Below are 20,247 nucleotides of genomic sequence, written 5' to 3' on the forward strand. Positions count from 1 at the left end.
ACCACATTTATGGCAACCTGTCTGCTAAAACCTTTCATTCAGAAACCACAAGAGTCTGTTGTTCTTGTTTCTTTCATCTGCTTTTTCATCCTCAATGCTCAAAATACCAAACTTGTTAATAAAACTCAGTAGTTTGCATATGTCTGCCTTGTAATTTTCATTTATTTTCATGCCTTGACCTTACCTTTGTACGTATTATTTAACTTATCAGTGTGGAACTGAGAGGGTGAAATTAATGGAGATATGTATTATTCAAAAAAAGAACCTTGTGTTTTTGAGTGATTTATCTGCCAGTGCTAGCATAAAATCCTTTCTAAAATCCATTCCAGATACTGCAGAAAAGGAGCACAATTATTTTTTTTAATTAAAAGTTATTAACTTGTGATGGAAGAGTGAAGCTTCCGGAATCACAGAAACAGGTCCACTGTGGACCAATCAATTTGTAACAATGATTTCAGCATGGAAATATTATTTAACCATGTTTGAGTTTGATGAAAATTAGTTCACACATTTATGCCACCACACCAGTTTTTGTGATTATTGATCACATACATACAATATGGGACTTTTCCTCCCTTACTTGCAAAAACAAATGGCTCAACAAGCTATACAGTAAGCCTTCAAATCATGAGACCTGTGAAACTTTTTTTCACCCACCACAGTCATTATGACACCTTTCCTGACTAGAGGCAGCCAGTTTGTGCTGGGAGCCCATCAGTGCTCCCTCCAGCTGTATTCAGGGAGCTAAGCACTGCAGGTGCACTGGCACCCTACTGTTTTTGTTCAGATTTTTAATGAGGAGCCAAGCATCCCCTGTGGTCGGATTTTTTTTTCACATTTTGGAGGAACTCGTGGTGGAACTATATCAAATTTGTTTTGTTTGTCATTTTCAACTAACAAAAAGCCATAACAATAATAAACATGTGGAGCAAAGGGTGAGAGCAGTCACCCCACCCGGCCTCAAACCTGGGTCTACGGGGTACTAACCATGCGACTTTGACCGCAACACCAAAGAGTCAGGCTTGTTGGCATGGCAATCAGAGCACATACTCAACCGTAGTGACGGCACTCTGTCACACTGCCCTCTCTGTCACAACATGCCATACAAAGAGACTTGTCTGACACATACATATTTGATTTGACATAATGTGACAATTATGACTTGCACCATATTAGTTTTTATTTTTTACTAAATACATAAAGAACCCTTCCTCTGAGAGCATGTTAAATCTACATGAATGTTTCACTAATTCCTTTTCACTCTCCATGGAGACTGAAAATCTTGGCTGAATACAGATCCCAAAGAACCCAGACACACTGGGCTGACTAAAGTGCTGACCTGCCTTGATAAATATTTCCCGGCACAAAAGAATATAAAGAAGAAAAAAAAACACAAAATGAAGACAGCATATGTAGACCATAGGAGAGATGTTCATGTTCATAAGCCGACAGAGACAAACAAAAACAATTTTTGTTTGGAATGCTTAAAGAACAACGCAGTCGATATGATTCCAATTATATAGAAATTCTAGCTGAAAATATAATAACCTGGTGTAAAAATGAACAAATCTTGATGTGGAATGTATTGAAATAATCAGTCAAAAATATCACTCAAGTGCAAGCTGCAACTGTAATGATTAAAGGGTCAAAAGTAAATGGCCAAACCTCACTAAAGACCTCACTAAATAATACCCCAGTCTGTCAACAATACTGCCCTCATCAAACTTACAGTAAATGAGTCAAAACTACTGTTTAAAAGCAGTTTAAATATTTAGGGTGTGTGTGGACATATAAGGACAGTTTTAGGAGGTTAGTGCCATGTGAGGGAGACTCAGTGCCAGCGTTGGGGTCGGGCCAGACCGGGCTGTGCACGCATTTGAACTCCTTGCCTGCTGATGGCGGCCCCACCCTCACATGTAAACCTAAATAACATATAATTATAAAACGCTTTTCATTAACGGAAACATTAAAGTGCTGTGTAGTGCGGCAGTGCACACGCAGTGGTGTTGTTGTTGCTATTTTGCAGTTGCCGTGGTGATTTTGTGTGCCCCCCTCACGAAAATCAAATGCCCGTCCTATTGATTTGCTCTAGCACTGGGTCTGGGGAGACTGTCAGGCCCAAGACGCTTACTGCCCTTGACAGCAGACCTAAGACCAGCTTGATCACTCCTAATGCTAACCTCAGCCATATAATACACAATTCTGATGCTGATCCAGGAACAGTTACTTAGAGCAGAATGGCTACATGCTCTCTGCACAAGTTTCATTGCTTATGCATGAGCCTGGAGGGGGTTATTCTCCTCTAGTGTTGCAATGAATTATAATATAGCCTACATACTGCCCTATACCCTGGCAGCTGTCATGGTTAACACTATACACAGAGAAAAGTGTACATAGGGTATGAAAGTGCATATAGGTTGTTTATTTTACCGTTAGTATCGCAATGCATTATGGATTCTGTGATCTAGTGACTGCAATATATTGTAGCGCATGCATTTAGCTTCCCTTAATTTCTAGACTGCCTAGTCAAGTTAGCACAAAGTAACTTGTGTTAGGGCTTGAACATTATGCTCACTCACTGGTCTGGGAATGTGTTGGATACACTTCCGTAATCTTGCTGTAAATCGCTCTGATTAAGACCGTCGGCTAAATTAATGCAATGTAAATGTAAACGAAAGAAATGCTTCAGGTATTAGCAGAATATTTTCTCCATATTTCCCGTGAGGCAAAAATACCTTAAATCAAAAATACCCCAAAAAAGCGAAACTTCTCAAACCCTTAATTACTTTATTTTTGTGGTAAAGTAGCACAATCTAACAACACAGCCGAATTGATGCAGATTGAACGCAAATCAAAGAAGCGTTTTAGTTTCGTTCACCTCTCCTGTTTCCTGATTCGATGTTATCCCTCTGGTCGGATTGAGCGCCATCTGCGGCGCGACCGTGAAAACGCGTCTCTGACTCATCCTGACGTCACTTCCCGCACAGGGCTTGATTTTCACGCAGCCTCAATGCGATCCTCCTTTTCCACTAGATCGCCATCATGGGTCGTATGCACGCTCCCGGGTAAGCAGCCGTTTTACCCTATAAAAGTGGCATCTTAGCCATATAGACTGGAAAACGATCTCATTTAATCCCTGTCAGTTTATAGTGCGCAACTTTGTGTCCGAATGGCAGGCAAAAGCGCCAGTTTTTCATCAAAAAATGAAGCGTGTTAAACACGGATTGTCTCACTAGAACTGGAGCACATCATGGCCGCGTGTATGGCTCTCCTCCGACACGGGCTGTTCTTTTTTTTAAATAAAAAATATTAATATTACATTTTTGAGCAGTACTGTCATATTGGATTTTCAAGCACAAGAAAGTGAAATATCCATGCTTGATAATTGGGTAGCTACGTGGCCAAGCGTTACCAGAATCCATATTTGCCTAACAACACATGGTTAGCCAGCTAGCTAACTGGCTAAATAGGTTCCGTGGTTAGAACCGGCATGAAGGCCGCCTGTCTGTTTTATTCGGATTTATCATTAAATCCACCGTGTCTGGTTAGATTGCAGAGCATTGCAATTGACGATACCGTAGATAAGCGACAGTTTGTTTGGTTGGCTAGCTAACAACCATGTACTTTGTCCAAGGCTATCATCTTAGCTCCAGTAACCGGCCTTCCTAGCAAACTGAAACACGAACGTTCAGATTTGGCGGTGGAGGGAGCACAATATCAGTAGCTAACTAGCAGGAATAAATGTTTAGTTGGGCCAAAATGTAGAATTCTTGCATTGCGACGAGGAAGCAGGGCACAGAGTCCAGCCTGTCGGATATGACCCGAGTCGAACTAACAATTTCATTTTTGTTGCAGAAAGGGCTTGTCCCAGTCAGCGCTGCCATACAGACGCAGTGTGCCAACAGTGAGTACTGGTGTACAATACATTCGTTTTGCAGTTTGACAATTAGCCAACGTGCTTCTGAACGAAAGGTCTCGAATTTAACATTCTCATTTTTTTCTGTCGTAGTGGCTGAAACTAACATCCGATGATGTCAAAGAGCAGATTTTCAAGCTGGCCAAGAAAGGCCTGACTCCATCTCAGATTGGTAAGTTTACGGTTTGACATTGTAGCCCAAGCCCTTAGCTTGAGCTTTTCGTCTGTTGCTTTCAGTCGCTTTGAGTAGACCCACTTCAGTTTCATATTGTCATAAAATGTACGTAGAGAACCCCGCCTGGTATGTTAAGGAATCATGATAGTCAGGGTTTTTATTTGAACCCTGTTTATTTTCATTAATGGTACATACATGTCTGGCTGTCTTTTCTAATAATTGTCGTTTTTACCGTTGCAGGAGATATGCCATCCTAACAATGTATCTGCTGTCTGTATTTCTATGGCAGTGGCATTTGTAGCCAGTCTGAGGCACTCAAAACTCCAGTTGGCTGTAGATCTGCAGTAATGAGGATTGATGAATGTAGTCTGAATTTTGCCATTGTATCTTGACTGACCAGAGAAAATGGTGAAATGTGGGGTTTCTGTAGGTCCTGGGGTTGGGGATATTCTGCCTGTTTTTCTGTATGGTGTTGAAAAATGAAAAATGTCACTTATGTTTTCCAGGTGTGATCCTGAGGGACTCCCATGGTGTTGCCCAGGTGCGCTTTGTCACCGGCAATAAAATCCTGAGGATCCTCAAGTCCAAGGGTCTGGCCCCTGACCTCCCTGAGGACCTGTACCACCTGATCAAGAAGGCGGTTGCAGTGAGGAAGCACTTGGAAAGGAACAGAAAGGTGATGGGCCCACTGAACCCGCTCGTGACCTTTAGTGCTAACGGCAGGTGAAAAGATGGACTGGCCTGAGGCTGACGCCCTGCATGGTGTCATGCGTGCATGGGGCGCAGCATGTGCTGTAACATACAGCCCCGTTCCACAACTTCCAACAGCCAGCTAGTGTCCAGCCTTTAGGGTTTCCAGGGCAGTATATTGACTGAATATTCCTACATCTTCTCATAACCTTTGGCCCTGTGGAGCTAAACCATTCAATTCACATTTTATTTTAGTGGAACAATCTTGACAATCCATTTTCGATTTAATATTGGAGTTAAGATAGAAGCAAAATTATGAGCAGATTTATTTTATTAATTAAAATAGCCTATTTTGTAGACACCGTTAGAGTGCTGGTGTACTGTCATGTGTAGATGTTGTACTTCTATAAGGTAGTGTTGTTGTCATGCCATAATTGGTTACTGTTGATTTAATTCAGAACTTTTGGTAAAATAAATGCGTTGACAGCATCTCCTTTTTAGCAGTATATTGGTAGATTTTGTTGCCCACCTCCATTTGATGTCCCTTTAAGATTTGTAATAGTGTTCCTGCCAGGCAAGCGTTTCCCCCAAATTAACCTCATTAAAAAAAAATTCATTGCCAGCACCCTGTAGCCTTTGTTGAAGCTGAGAGATTTCTGTTGGAAGTGATGTTGGGACAGGGGACACTGGACACAAGTAGAGGTCTTGTCCAGAATTGTAATGGTTTGGATAGGGTTGAAGACTGCAGTCCAAGTTGCATGCTAATTGTAGCCTGAGTCTAGGGGAATTAAAACAGGCACTTCTGTGGTTCTTTGAAAGACTGGTGATTGTTGGAGAGTGCTGAAATGTAGTGGAATGAGACATGTAGTTCTGCAGAGCACTGAATATGGAAAACTACTTCTGAACATTAGATCAAGACTTTCATTTGTGTCTGAGACATACTACATACATTTCTGTGCTGTGTGATTTATTTCTAAGCATAACTGCATTTTCACTAGGGTATTTTTGTGCCTTTTTCAATTTTTTGGACTTTTCTGACTTTTGGTTTAGATTTTGGTGAAAATTCTCATTCAGTATCAGGATGTGGTTCCACTATGTCATGGCCAGATTGCTGACCTGGCTATCTACTAATCCCCATTTTCATTAGCTAAGTAAATCCTTTCTGCTCTATAAAGTCCATTATTAGTTAGCATTTAAGAGGGCATGAAATGGACAGCAGGTGGACCTGGAAGACAGTATGTGTATTGAATGAGCATAGATGAAATTGGCAGGTGGCATTAATTCAGTTTTGGGTTTTTTTTTTTTTGTTTTTTTTTTTGGTGATATCTTGAATTGTTTGTACAGGACAAGGATGCCAAGTTCCGTCTGATTCTCATCGAGAGCAGGATTCACAGGCTGGCCCGTTACTACAAGACCAAGAGAGTACTCCCACCCAACTGGAAGTAGTACGTATCATATGTTACCGTATCTTTTCTTTCATGTGCGCGATGCACGTGTGTCAAATGGTCATCTTGGAAGTTGTAACATGTAATGTCTGAGTTAATGGTGTAACGGGAACAGGACATTCGATCTCAAACTGTTCTGATACAGTACAGCACATTTCATTGTCCTGTTCTTTCCTTGTAAGAACTGAGATATTTCTGATGTGCCAGACAAATGTTGGAGGTAAATTAGCAGAGTGGCTTTCCTGTGCCAACCCTGCCAGTCCCCTTCAGACAGTTATCTGCACAGGAAACCATTTTTTGTGGGAACTACCAGTGTCACTGAGGTATACAGAATCTGAGTTACCATCAAGAATGAGTTTTCTATGTTCGGCCACTTACAAATACCTTTTGTGTGCATTTATAAATGTTTTTCTATCATCGATGATCGTCCCATAGCCCATGTAAAATGTGACCACATCCTGACCATCCTGGGCATTCAGCTCTTTGGAATTGATCTGCTTTTAACCCCACTGCACCTATATGTGGCTTTTAAGTGAAAACAGCCGACTTAGCCTGGCCAACAGCTAAACATTGGTAAATGCAGGTGGTGAAAACAGACATTTCACTGTCTGCTCTCCAGACCTGTAGCTGAAAAAAGCAAAAATTTTACTCATCAGTTTCTTTTGAATACAGGCAAGTTTGTGGTTTCCTCTTCCATGTGACCAGAGGTCTAGACTGGTTGTTGTCGCCCTGGGTTAATGGGTATTGTGTGCCATTCTGATGTATTTTCCTCTCTTTTAATCCACAGTGAATCCTCCACGGCCTCCGCTCTCGTGGCATAAATATCACATTTTGGACTAATAAAGAGCTTTGGAAGAAAGTCTTATGAGTTGTGTGTTCTGTATGCTTGGGGAAAGTATGACCCTGTCAAATAGAGGGAAATCTCCCTGAATTTGATCACATATATAACTGCTAAATGTGTGCATATATTAACAAGGAGTAACACCATTTTACTGATGGAAATAATGTTCTTGATGTAAGTGAATTTCATCTACTGGTTGGATGGGGATGGATTGGTGTAATTAAGAATCGAAATAAAATGAAAGTTGGCAGCAGTGTGGTGTAGAGGAAAGGAGCAGGCCTCCTAACTGAAACTGGCCTCATTGCTGCTTCAATTCCCCACTGGGCTACTGCAGCTGTACCCTTGGGAAACGTACTTAAGGGACAGTTGCCTCAGTAAATATTTAACACTATGAATGGATAAAATTGTAAATTACTCGGGGTACGTGTGTCTACTAAATGACAGTAATGAAATGATTGGAAATGGGTTTAATGCTAATTTTGAATTTTTGGTTGGGTCTATTCAGTAAGTGCATCAGTTTCAGTGAGGCCTAATTGGTCCTCTTCAAATTGCCATTTACACAGTGAAGAAATTGAACATAGCAATTTCAAACACAAGATATGTTCGCTCACCACCTGTGGGTGGCAGCTGGTGGTCAGGGCCCCATCCAATCTCCAGGGGAATAATCCTGAGGGTCCATTGTAATTAGAAAAAATGGCATGAATCAACATTACTACTAATGTGGTCTATAGATGTCTATGTTCAATTATTTTTAGCATGCCACAAATTATTCTTAGTCTTTAGATTGCATTATTTAATGTATATCATTAAGGTTTTTTTCTTGAAAAGTGAATATAATTGTCATGAGAGAATTTTACCACAAGGGGGCAGTATTTCACTAATATTGGGGTTTTTAGTTACTTGTCTGAATAAATATACCACACACAAAATACTTCTAAAACTGACAATCGCAATCAAAATTATTTAAGATAATGTAATAAACTTTAAATGTTTAAAGTAACTTTCCTGAAAGTAAAAGGTACACAATCTAAGATACTGTTGCTGTTGCTTTTGTTACTCGTGGGTGCCATGGAAACCAAGTTGCAGTGGCCTGAATTGTGTCCAGCGAAAGGGTGTGTTTCCAGCCCTCAGCGGCGGTAGATAAACTTGAATGGAGCCTTTGTACCTGGCACAGAGTCAAGGAAGATAAATGAAATTATATTATGTAAATTTAGAACTGATGGCCCGAAAGAATGGATAAATGAAGGTGCCTCTGCAAGACCTGAACACGGCTCTTGAGAACAGTTCCACACGAAAGACCTGCACGGCCCAAACCCTCCCTTTTAATGCGTCTTTCACATCCCCTCTGTTTAATTATGCACAGAGACAGCATCTCATTAATGGAGCTGGGGCTGTCTTTCCCCTCTGCAGAAACCAGGAGCAGGAGTTAAAAGGAGGTCGCCTGGCGACTCTGTCGAGCAAATTAATGGTTAATTATGCAAAGCCCTTGTATTTAATTTGTTTCATAGCATGCCATGTCTTTTCTTGGCCTGACGATACTGTTCAGTGCCATGTCAGAGCTGACACACTGGCCGGGCTTGAATTATTTAGGCTGCGCATACTAAATCTCTGCACTACCCTAATGTCCAATTATGGAGAGCACCAATTACTACCCTGGTGGATGTCTTTGGATATTTTCAGTGATGGCATTGGGAAAACTGGAGAGAATTGTGTTGTCCAAATGCTAAAGGCCGTTTGACAGATACGGTGCATTTGATTTGCCAAAGTCTCCATGCGACTGCTGAATATCTAATTAAGCAGAAATGGAGGGAAAAAGTTTTTCTTAGTCTGCCTGCTGATTTCATTGTTATGCAAGCGGTTTCAGGGGGCAGAGGCATGCATTATTTACTCTGCATTTACATAACAGACAATGGGGAAACTTGTAATGAAAAAAGACGGAGTGTGTGTGTGTGTGTGTGTGTGTGTGTGTGTGTGTGTGTTCAAGAAGATCGAGAGAAAGAGAGGGAGATGGTAGCTCTATTTTAGTCTGGACCTTAGTGGGAGAAACTGCCATGGGTCTCTGAGTCGGACTCGTTTATCTGTGCCTCAGGGTGCTATAGCTGACTGCCTGACTCCTCTGATTAGAGGCAGAGAGTGGGAGGGAGGTGATCCCAAATGACCATGTGTGGTTCAGCCTGGCTTTATCTACCCCTGCAGAGATTCGGCTGTTACAGCCTCTCCATCAGTGTCAGGCAGACAAGGCTGAGTCACCTTGCTGCCTCGTGAACCCCTGGTGTTGGAGGGGCAGCGATCCAAGTTGAGAAAAAAGCCTTGATGTGGTGTACATATCCAGCAGGCTGGCATACTCCTTGTGAGTAGTTTTTGAACCTCATACTCTTAGGCTGATGGAGTCAACCTCGGATTAAATCGTCATTTGTCCTTAACTTTTAACTCACTTATAAATGAAATGGGTACTTTTTCAGCTGTTTCGACTTCAGCAGTCACTGACATCTATGAAAAATGTACACTCGTGTTGAAAAAAATAAAAACGGGCATCTATGTATTTTGTCAAAGACACATGTTGACCAAATTCAGAGATGAAATCAGCATGGCTGTTGTCTCAAAGGAAATTGTGATTGGAGGAGAGCTACAAAAGTATGTTCAGTACACAAGTAAAAGAAGGGGGGGGGGGGGGGCGGGGTTGAATTCATTTGAAGTGTTCACTGCCTTGGGAATTGTCTCCTGGCATTTCTATAAAACCTTGCGGAATGTGAGTTGATACCTCTTCATAATGAGGCCAGAGTGGAGACTAATAAAAAGATAAAAGAACCAAATACATAACTGAATAAAAATGATTTTCTTGGTTAACAGAATCAATGATGTGTGTTAAAAAAACATTTAAACAAATTATGATTATTAATTGTTATTAAAATTTGTTTCCTGACCGTAGCCAAGGTTAATTCTACAGTCAGAATGATCAAAGTTCAGAATCCACCTACTCTAGTGTTGGACTGATGAGACCAAGGGTATTAACCGGATATCTAGCTCTGAAGCTGTCCAGACGTAACTTTGATTTCAGCAGCAGTTTTAAGCCACTGTAGATAGATTCTGCCACATGCTTTGGCCCTGACCAGTTTTACCTTTTTTCTCATGATGGCTGGAGATAGGATTTGGCTGGTACAAGTGGATCCGTTGTGTCAAAAGTACCCAGACCCTTCAAGAATTTTTTAACATGGTTCAGTCCATGCCGTCTCTTTGAAAATAATTCTAGCTCTGCATGCAGAGTGACAGGTTAACATGTGCGGGAGGTAGTGGTACATGATGTTCACAGTGCATCGCAAGGCAGAAAACTGTAAGGGGAGATCTGACATGTTCAGCCATGCGTTCCATATACTTAGGACATGACTCAGATTTCTGGCACTAATTAGCAATAGCTGAAATCAGATTAATTTAAAGGTCATTCAGGTAAGATAGATATGCCTCTTTGATTAATCATATTGAGGAGGTCACATATTCAAATCGCTGTTCCGCTCTGTGGGTCCTACCAATGGAGCATTTTTTGTTCTGTATTTATTCCTCTAACGGTTCAGATTTCACTAATGGAGAGAAAAAAGGCCTTTAATTGCTTTCTTTGTTACAGTGGATAGAGAGTATGCTGGGGGAATTGATAATCATCAATAAAACAGCATCCTTGGAAGATAAATTACAAAACACTCCATTCCCTCAGCAGCAAAAAATCAAAGTGGAGATTGAAAAAGCAATGCATTGTGGTATGTCAGATAAACCCTGGTGGGTGTTGTGAATTACATATCAGGAGGTTGTGGTAAATGCTGAACTTCCAGTTTAAACTGCTTATGCTATCTCTGGATGGTAAATAATCCTGGAAATACTTCCTGTTCCCTCCCTTGTGGCATGTCAGGTGTAAAGATTGTTTTCCTTCACAAGAATGTGAATTCTCTCTCACACTAGTTAAGTATGTTTGAAGAGGCTTGTATGTCAGATAAACCCCAGTGGGTGGTGAAGATCAGATATCAAGAGGCTGTAAGTCAATGAAGTACTGTCAGGTTGTGATGGTGTTTGCACTGTCTCTGGCTTGTAAATAATCCTGGTAATACTTCCTGTGAAATCCACATGGAGTGTCAGATGAAAGGCCTTCAGAAGAAAACTGCTGCGACAGTTATGCGTGCATGTTTGAAGAAGTTCACAGTCTCAACACACCTTTATGGAGAACTGCTGCACCAAATCTGTGGGGGACAGTTCAAGGTCCTTTATTTTTTTAGGACAAGGTTAGGTGTTTGATGTTAAAAGCAGGTTAAATGCAATGTTTTTTTTAGGAAGAGAGAGTGATAACATCATCCAACCCCCAACACTATCTCTCTCTCTCTCTCTCTCTCTCACACACACGCACACACACACACACACGCACACACTCACACTCAAACACACAAACACAAGCCATTTTGTATTGATATACAATTTATACACAGCAGCTGATTTTGCAGTGTAGGACCCCTTGGGAGATGTTGTGTTAAACAGTTAAAGAGCGCATATAAAAGGGTTGCATTGTACTGAAAAATCAAATAGCCTGAAACACTGCATTAATTCAGAGAGGAGAAAAGTGCTGTCATACTGAATTCTGTGGGCCATAAAAATGCAAATGGCTGTTGGAAAAGTGTATTAAGTGTGTCGTAAAGGAGTGGGAGAGAGTGGGCCAAGGATGAGAAAGTAACGTTTTTTTTTTCCTTTAGCTGTCCATGATATACCATCTTTCCTCTTGCACTTATGAAAATATGCCTTGACTCTGAGCTATGCTGCCTGCCCTGCATTCGATTTATAGATGGCTTCAAGAAATTGGGCAGATCTGTCTGATGCAGTGTAAGCATTATTGTAATGCTCATCATGTCTCAGGTCAGGAGATTCTGTCCTTTGGGTCTAGCTGCTGGCCCAGCGGGTATGAGAAGCTGGCAGATATAGCCCACACACACACTCACAGCCTCAGCATTATCCTCCCTATCACTGTGAATGTGATGTGATGGATGTGACCCTTTTGCCAAATCCTTTTATCCTCCATCCCGCATATTTACCAGTGTAGAAAGTTAAGGAGTTGTTTTTCCCCATAAGTATCATTCTTTCTTTACAAAGCTCTCCACTGCAGCAGAATTCACTGTTCGGATGCACACAGGGGCACACTTTAAACACAGGTGGGTAAGACATGTTCTTGTGATAGAATTCTGGGTAAATCCTACTACTGGTCCTGTGTTGATACAACATGTCAAATTGCTTCTGATGCCCCTATAGTGAACATTACATTACATTCTTAATATACATATGATCAACTGTGTGACACATCAAATGTGTTTTTATTTTTTTGTTTTTCTTTGGAGCTGCCACAGCTGTTTCGGCTGGCCTGTAAATAGGGTAATTAGGAGTTTCTCTAGTTGCACTTGCAGTCACTCAGAATGCCCACTGAAGCCCAGCGGCTCACGACCCTGTCTGAACATGTCAAAGAAAGACAGAGATAGTGGCTCCTCTGAGACCAGAGTATCACACGCCGAGTATCACAGCCCCCCCCCCCCTCCCCCAATGAATGGGGAGGCAGCCTGTCCAAAAAACAGCACTGTTTATTCCCATATTCCATGGCATTTCTCATGTCCCAGGACAGACTGTCCAACATAAACTGCTCTCTATAATTACATCTAGTGCTTTGTTCACCTCAGCGGTATATACAAGACGTGCCGTGCTGCCTGTGGATACATGCTTGCACATGTTTGTCTGGCTCTTGCAGTCAAGACATGGTGCAAGAGCTGTCTATAAATGCAGCACAGTGCAGTTTGGGACACATTACATCTTGCTAAAAGCAGAAATGGCTGTGTGGACCAGTTTTGGTGTTTTTGGGAATGTTTTTTTTTTAGATGTGCTGTCAGGCCAGGGGCAGCTGTCATGGAAACTGATGCTAGCAGAACACTGACAGGAAGCAAGTGTGTCATGTGACATGTTTCAACGATAAGATGAAGCAAAGACACTTTGGGATCTCAGCTCGTGTTTAAAAGTCCAAGGAAATCACTATCATATGAGTACCCCCAGTTTATGCCACTCTTACTGAACATTCATTTTGAGACATTTAATTTTTGTGTATTACGCATTATTTTAGATGCATCAGCATCAACAACATATATAGTGACTATACAAAAGCAACAGGCTAACAAATGCAGATTATTTTCTGTTAAAACAGCAGTGATGTAACTGATTTATGTTTGAGGGGATCTGCAGTTTTTGTTTCAGAGGATTCTGTTTTTTGTTTCCATTTTGACAAATCCTCTGCGTGTCAGCCTGTCAGTATCTGTCCACAGTGATTGATGTTCCTCTGAGTGTATATAGGGGCACATGCCCTGGGCCACTGTATTTCTCTCAGCCCCCTGACTTTGTCATTTCCCCAGCTGGGGTGTGAAATGAAGGCATTATTAATAGTAACCAGTTACTCCTCTAACAGTTTTGCTGTGTGTTGCTTCACGCATCCTAGCTAAACAAATGAAATGGTGTCTATTGCTGAAAGGTCTTTTAACAAGGCAATCAGCAAGTTATGAACACTGACTGTGAGAGAACGTCTGTGAGCTACTGACATGTGCAGGCGCTTTATGTTTTACGGCATCGAGTATTCAGGGTCGTCTTTGCACCAAAACTCATATACTCTCTACCGCCTCCGCTGGCGTACGGGTTCTTTCAATTCACCTGTCTATGCTCATCTCATATTTATCATAGGTAGGGTTCGATTGGTGGCATTCACTTTGTGTACTTCTTTATGTACATTTTTCGTGAGAACATACACGTTTAATAATGCAATTATTATTGCCACGACATATTTATAACACTAAAACGCTTCCACAAATCTCACGTTTAATACTCATTTGCAAGCGTCCACAACAAGGACATCTTTGTATTGCACACATCACCTCTGAGATCTTGTCCCGTTTTGAATTTCCATAGCATATTTAACAGCCTAACTGCAGTTTGCAACAGCTATAAATAAAGAGCATTAGTGTTGTATTGCGCTTCTAAATTACAGTTCAGTTTCCTTTCGTGAGAGTGTTGGAATGTGCGTGTGAAATGAACGCTGGTAGTTTTGGAATGTTGGCCTTTTCAGGTTAGAGGGCGTTAATACCGAAATCCACCCAACGCATTCCAAATGCTCTATTGTTGGAGTAATTCCCAGTACTTGGTATCGAAATATCGACGGGGAGCTTTACTTTATTACACTTGATTATGACTACATTCTGTACCGATACTTTCATCACGAAGCATCTAAGTTTACTATTTTCTGTCGGCTAAAGAACGGGACAAAGACGCGCTGCACTTTCTCCAAGTTTGGTCTTCCCCTTTAAAAGCAATGCAGTCCTGGTGGCGATCATTGCACTATGTCTGATTCCCTGGAGACTACACGGAGCGGAGAATGAAATAGTACTTCAAACCGGGATCATGGCGGCTCCGCTCGGGCGGGACACTCTACCTGATCACTGGTCTTACGGAGTCTGCAAGGACGGCAGAGTGTTTTTCATAAAGTGAGCGCGCACCTTACCCTCGATGTTTCGAGTGCGATCACTACTGGCGCAGCTTTGACGGAATTTTTTTGCGTTTCTTTGCTCGGTAACAGGTGTTTTGTTTCTCTTTCAGTGATGAAACTCACAGCACTACTTGGCTCCATCCCCGCACTGGTGAACCTGTCAACTCTGGGCATATGATACGTTCAGGTAGCGTAGTTAGTACAGAGCATTCATCTAAATCAATATTAATTACTTTAGGTAACGTTACTTTTCCCTGTATTTTAGTGGAGTAGAGGGTTCGGAAGTTTTCGGGAATGGTCTTTATGGCTATACTATTCACATGTTTTTTTTTGTTGTATATTCCGCTGTAGATTTGCCACGGGGATGGGAAGAAGGATTTACAGAAGAGGGGGCAAGCTACTTCATAGAGTAAGTACTCTGGACATCACTTTCTGTTCTTGGTTGCATTGTGTGAGTTGCGAGGAATTGACATTCCACAAACAATTGGCACGGGTTCCACTCCGCAGCGGGTTGTCAGCGAAATGCTGGTGGCGCATGTACGTAGCTATAGTGAGTCACCGAAGACGTATTAATGTAGGTTAGATTTAGGGTTATCTTTTAATTAACCCACCAAGCTCTCTTTCGCGTCAATAACATTTTTACACGAAGGAGCAGGCATGTTGCGCGCTGTTCATTTAATCAGTGGGCTACTTAGCTTGCTGTTAGAATTATGGTCCAAAGTCTGCAGTTGTTAGACGCAGTCTGACCGCTCGCACGCATCTGGTTGGTTAGGAACTGAAGTTTTATATTGCTTTCATTTGGGACTGTGGCAACTTTTACTGTGTCTAAGCGGTTGTTGATAGTCTGCTTCAGTGAAAACTTGGGCTGGACAGTTCTCATTTCGACAGTTTGATCGTCTTTCTAGTTATTCCCACACACTGCCAGTTTTTCTGTTGTATTTGTTTTGAATTTGTGCACTTTCCAGATTACAGATAAGATAAATCGGCAAATGTTCGTTGCTACCTTGTATAACATAGTGTGTAACGTCCAAGCAGTGACATATGACAGATGTGGTATGTTTTACAACAAATGTTTATGTTTTTCAGTGTGAGTAATGGACAGCATTCTAAAATGTACTAGCTTTTCTGCAAAGACAAATACAAATAGTCCCCCTACCCCGGTGTGGACTTCCATTGACTTCTGTCTGATGTTGTTTGAAAAAAAGTGGTATTGTGGTTTATGGAAAGATACCAATGCCAATTGGCACAGTGTTGGAGAATTTGGGAACTCTAAGCTCTAAACTGTGAGAGGTGTGTCAGATAATGCCTCTCTAGGGCTAAGCCATTGGGCATTGAAGGCTGTAGTTTACAGCTTGTTTAAGGTCATTTGGGAGTTTGAGAGAGAATTTCACCTTATTTTGATTCTCTGAGTTGCATTTAAAGATTTGAACTGCAACCTGGCAAGCAGAATTAAAAAAGAAAAAGTGAATTTTGACTAGAAATATTACTCTGTGCTCAGTGTAAAGTCTTGCCTGTATTGTTTATTTTGACTCAGAACTACCTTCTTGAATGAAACGGTGTGATAAATACATAGTGGACAAATTCCAAATGCTGCCACTTTTTGTTGTATTTGTTATTGAGTCAGACATTTCTGATGGCCTGCAGAGAAACTGTGGCATCACTTTGTTCACAAACTAGTGTTTTTCCTATGTTTTGCATAGCACGAGATTAAATATCTGTGGTAAAAGTGACACAGTACACCAGTCAGGCTTCTGCAACGTGCTTATTCAAAGTTTCAGCCTATCCCTATGATGCTGGCTTTTGCTGTGTGGTTTGGACCCTGATAGATAGATATAGGAACTGAATGAAAAGAATGTAGCCTAACATGGCTTTGATGGATTCACAGTGTGTTGTGGCTGTAACGGACCAGCTTTACACATCACAGTAAGTCACACTGCACTGAAATGGGGTCTTTCCTACCCCAGATCGGCACAGAGAGGGCACCATTTCCCTACAGATGTTCTACTGTATGTGGACCAGATATTCAAGGCCCTGTTCTTCAAAATAGAAGTCGTATCTCTGACACTGCTGAAACAATGTTAAGATTTGCTGTCTTGTTATAAACACTATTTAATAAAGGGCACTGTCTATAACAGAACATTTATACGTAGCATAGCATTACAGACTGCACCAAAACCTCCTGTTACTTTTCAGATAAGGAAGTAATATGGATGGGAGGAATGTAGGAACTGGATATTTGGTCATAGTGTAGAATATCTTTGGTGTCCCTCTCTGTCTAGCTTTAATAATGAGCGGAGAGTACAGAACCTCGTGCTTCTTCTGGAGTGTTTGACCACCCGGTCCTCGTATGCAATGACATTGCACACGGAAGTGTCTCTTATCTCCCTGGAAGGGTCCATTACAGCAGTTCAGCCATCTTCATATGACGTTTTTTAAGCCTGTACCGTGGGGTCAGGCGGCCAAAAGGGGTAATGTAATTACAGGAGCTGCCAATCAATATTGTATGCTGGTGCCCCACAAAAGAGCACCATTAGCAATTACTTTACTCTTTTTTGCCAGCGTAATTGAAGCAGTGAATGGCGAAACCCACAGGAACAGTAGAATCTTTCCCATTGAAATTCCGCTCACGCTCAGCGCCCACTCTGTTATACTGGATCCCGATCCCCCTCTGCGTGCTGTGTCCTACATGTGAGGGGAAGGGCTAGCATGTCTGTCTTGCTGCATGATGGAACACGTTCAAAACAACAGGATCGCGTGATCTGTTTCATGTTTGTCGGTCTTAAAAACTGGACAAGACTGGGTGCTGACTGTTTCCACACGAAGAATGAATGTCAGTCTGTGTTCTCTCTGTGTGCTGGGCTGAACTTGAATATCTGGTCACACTCAGTTGCTAATGGTAATGAAGGCAGACAGAATCAATGTAGTTGCATCACTCTGACTCCACCCACCTGCAGTAATCGCTGTAGCGGGTGCTAAAGATGGCGCCCTGTGCTCCTAACCTGCTCGCTACTTCCCCTAGCTGAGCGACACTCTGCTGCTGAACAGGATCCAGGGCTGATGCATTCCTGCCTATAACTGGCCACCCAATATGCAGAGGAGTGCATGCTACAGAGTTCCAACACAAATGCTCAATGCATTAATGAACACAGAGTGAGCATGAGTGTGCTCTGTGGGTGAGTGCAAGTCCAGTGCTCTGTGATCACAGTACTCTGTGGGTGAGGAAGTGTGAGTACAGTGTTCTATGGGTGAGTGAGTCTGAGTGGAAGTAATCTGAGGGTGAAATAGTTTGTGAGCTTAGACTGTGATTTTGAGCCACATTTAAGCCACAGTTTAAGGCATTGAGGGCATTTCCTCCTTGTGGATTTCCCCCTTTGTGTATATAGTAAAAGTAAATGTACCAGATAAAATAAACATACTAGATATAGTGTTGATTCTGGACAGGAGGACATTCTGGCTCAAGTGCATTTTAAACATCCTTCAGTTCATGACTAAAAATGCTATGTCCAGGGCATAGCGCTGGTGATGATACAGACTGGATCAGTTGTATTGAGTTAGATCAGTCAGCCGGAAAGGCGACGTTGTGTCTCCGGTAATTGCATCGCAGTCTCAGGTGAGGGATCACTCAGGCAAAACCCATAAAGAGGAATGGTAGCTTCTCTCTAAGCTTCAAAGGTTATGGGTTCAATTCCCAGGTGGGGAACTACTGTTGTATCCTTAAGAAAAGTACCTATCTTCAGTTGCTTCAGTAAATATCTAGCTGTATGTGTGGATAACGTGTAAAATTTGAACTGTGTAAATTGACCTGCATAATCTGTGTCTGCTAAGCAAATAATGTCATGTTTGTCAACTTGACTGGTGGCCCTCTATAGGTGGATGTGGCCTATTAGTGTTTTTGCCCTCGAGGCACTCAAGCCCGCTTATCTTAAATGCATAGTAAATAGCGTGTATGCTGTCATTAACAGCAAAGTGTTGGTACCTGTCGCTCATTCTAACTGAGCTTGGAATGTGTGTGTCACTCTCGCATGATTGTGACACCCCTGTTCTCATCTCCTCATGAGAGCGTGCCTGATTATTTGGACAAGAATACACAAGTCTGTGAGACCGTGAACCTCTCTGTCACCTAAGCCCCACATCTCAGATGGGTATTTCCTATGGGCACAGAGATCGCCTCTGAAATCAATTCATGCCACCTCTGGGCCAGTGCAATATGTGTGAGGGGGGGAAAAAATCCTATGCTTTTTTTTCTGTTCGCTGTTGAGGGTGTTCTGTAGGCGATCGGTGGAGGTCTGTGCTGTGAACAGAAGCTGAAACCCAATCGCACCCCCCTTTGTGGCGGGAGTATGGAAGGAATGCCCAGGCGGGCCAGAGAGAGCGAGCTGGGAAAAGATGATTGGATTTCTGTGATCCGATAGCGACATTCTCAACCATGAATAAACAGGGTCTGAAAGGGTACGGGACCAGGACAGGGGTATGTATGCACTTTCTGACTCGGTGTCGAAAATCATTCCCACCTTCTGCGCCCCAAAATGCATGAATGAATGGAGGTAGTGGAATGCATTAAGGACTGACATGAGATGTTTGGAGAGGATTTGATGTGTATCATGTTCCTCCAGGCCTATAGACCTCTGCTTCACTTAAGCAACAGTCTGCTTAAGATAATGGCCATAACGTCCCCATCCCATTTCATACACATCCATCATATGGATACCTGTGAAGATTGCACTAAGCATGGAGAAAAACATACAGTTAAATAGTACTTCTGTAAAGAAAATTCAGAGGCTGCATTAACTGTGCCATTATAATTAGTGTCTGGGGATATTGTTTAGTTCTTGATATGTATAACAATTGAGTATCATGAGAAATGTACTAATATCACATTTTTAGATAATCAAGAAGGAATGAACACCCATGATCATCATGTCTGCATCAGAAAACTCTCTCTGCTTCGCTGCTGTTCAGGTTCACTGAACTAAACTGGATCCCTAACGTACACAATATTTTCCACCCTCACGATAAATACATTCAAAGATTTTGTGGCCATGTGTCCTACTGCCAGAAAGAGGAAAGTGTGGGTCCCTGTTTCAAAGAATGCCATGTTCTCATGCCAGAGCACACTGTCTGTTCTGGGGACAGACATCGTTCTATAATGGTAAATCATGCTGTAGGTAGTGAGGGCAAAGAGCATGTTATCACAGTGACCGGAGCATACTGTGAAGGAGAGACAAGCTGTCCTGGTGCTGTGGGTCCAGATTTACGATTACAAGAGACCAAGAGCACAGAACATTATGACAGGGTGCCATGCAGCACTGAGCATGGAGCATATTAGGGAGTGTTGACCTGAGACACTGCCCGTAAGACCCCATAGTCAGGTGTCAAAAGCATATATCGGCATATGAACCATATATAGCACATATATCGGCAGGTAACACGTTCACCTGTGAGAAGCACAAGCATGAGTGCACACTATTGCCGTGGTCCCTCCCTGTGCGACCGCATTAAATTAAGTGCAGTGACTGTAGGGCACTTAAGAGTCCTGCTCTCTGCTTTGCATTTTAATGGTGAGGCTTTGCTTGGGATTAATTTACTTGGCCAGCCAGTGGCACTAGGACCCCATTAGGCCGGCCTGGTGACTGCTAAAAAAGG

At 42.1% G+C, this 20,247-nt stretch overlaps 2 protein-coding genes and 1 non-coding gene across 5 annotated transcripts in view; all 3 read left to right on the plus strand.

Moving 5' to 3' along the window:
- Positions 1–3,012: 3,012 nt before the first annotated feature.
- On the plus strand, positions 3,013–7,088 carry LOC118787874 (40S ribosomal protein S13). The gene is made up of 6 exons (XM_036543610.1): positions 3,013–3,065; positions 3,856–3,904; positions 4,010–4,088; positions 4,598–4,767; positions 6,126–6,226; positions 7,014–7,088. The coding sequence occupies exons 1-6, from the start codon at positions 3,043–3,045 to the stop codon at positions 7,045–7,047; spliced, it is 456 nt and encodes a 151-aa protein (XP_036399503.1). The 5' UTR covers positions 3,013–3,042; the 3' UTR covers positions 7,048–7,088.
- Positions 6,374–6,502, plus strand: LOC118788588. The gene has a single exon (XR_005005413.1). It is a non-coding gene; the product is annotated as a small nucleolar RNA SNORA19 (small nucleolar RNA).
- A 7,161-nt stretch (positions 7,089–14,249) lies between the features above and the next one.
- Positions 14,250–20,247, plus strand: part of LOC118787664 (pleckstrin homology domain-containing family A member 7-like) — a 96,477-nt gene continuing 90,479 nt past the window's right edge. For all 3 annotated transcript variants that reach the window (XM_036543215.1, XM_036543214.1, XM_036543216.1), the window contains exons 1-3: positions 14,250–14,602; positions 14,715–14,791; positions 14,956–15,013. In XM_036543215.1, coding sequence (XP_036399108.1) covers positions 14,520–14,602; positions 14,715–14,791; positions 14,956–15,013 — 218 coding nt within the window. In that variant the 5' untranslated portion in view covers positions 14,250–14,519. The remainder of the gene's footprint in view (positions 14,603–14,714; positions 14,792–14,955; positions 15,014–20,247) is intronic.

Source organism: Megalops cyprinoides, chromosome 13, assembly GCF_013368585.1.
Source record: "Megalops cyprinoides isolate fMegCyp1 chromosome 13, fMegCyp1.pri, whole genome shotgun sequence".
NCBI lineage: Eukaryota > Metazoa > Chordata > Actinopteri > Elopiformes > Megalopidae > Megalops > Megalops cyprinoides.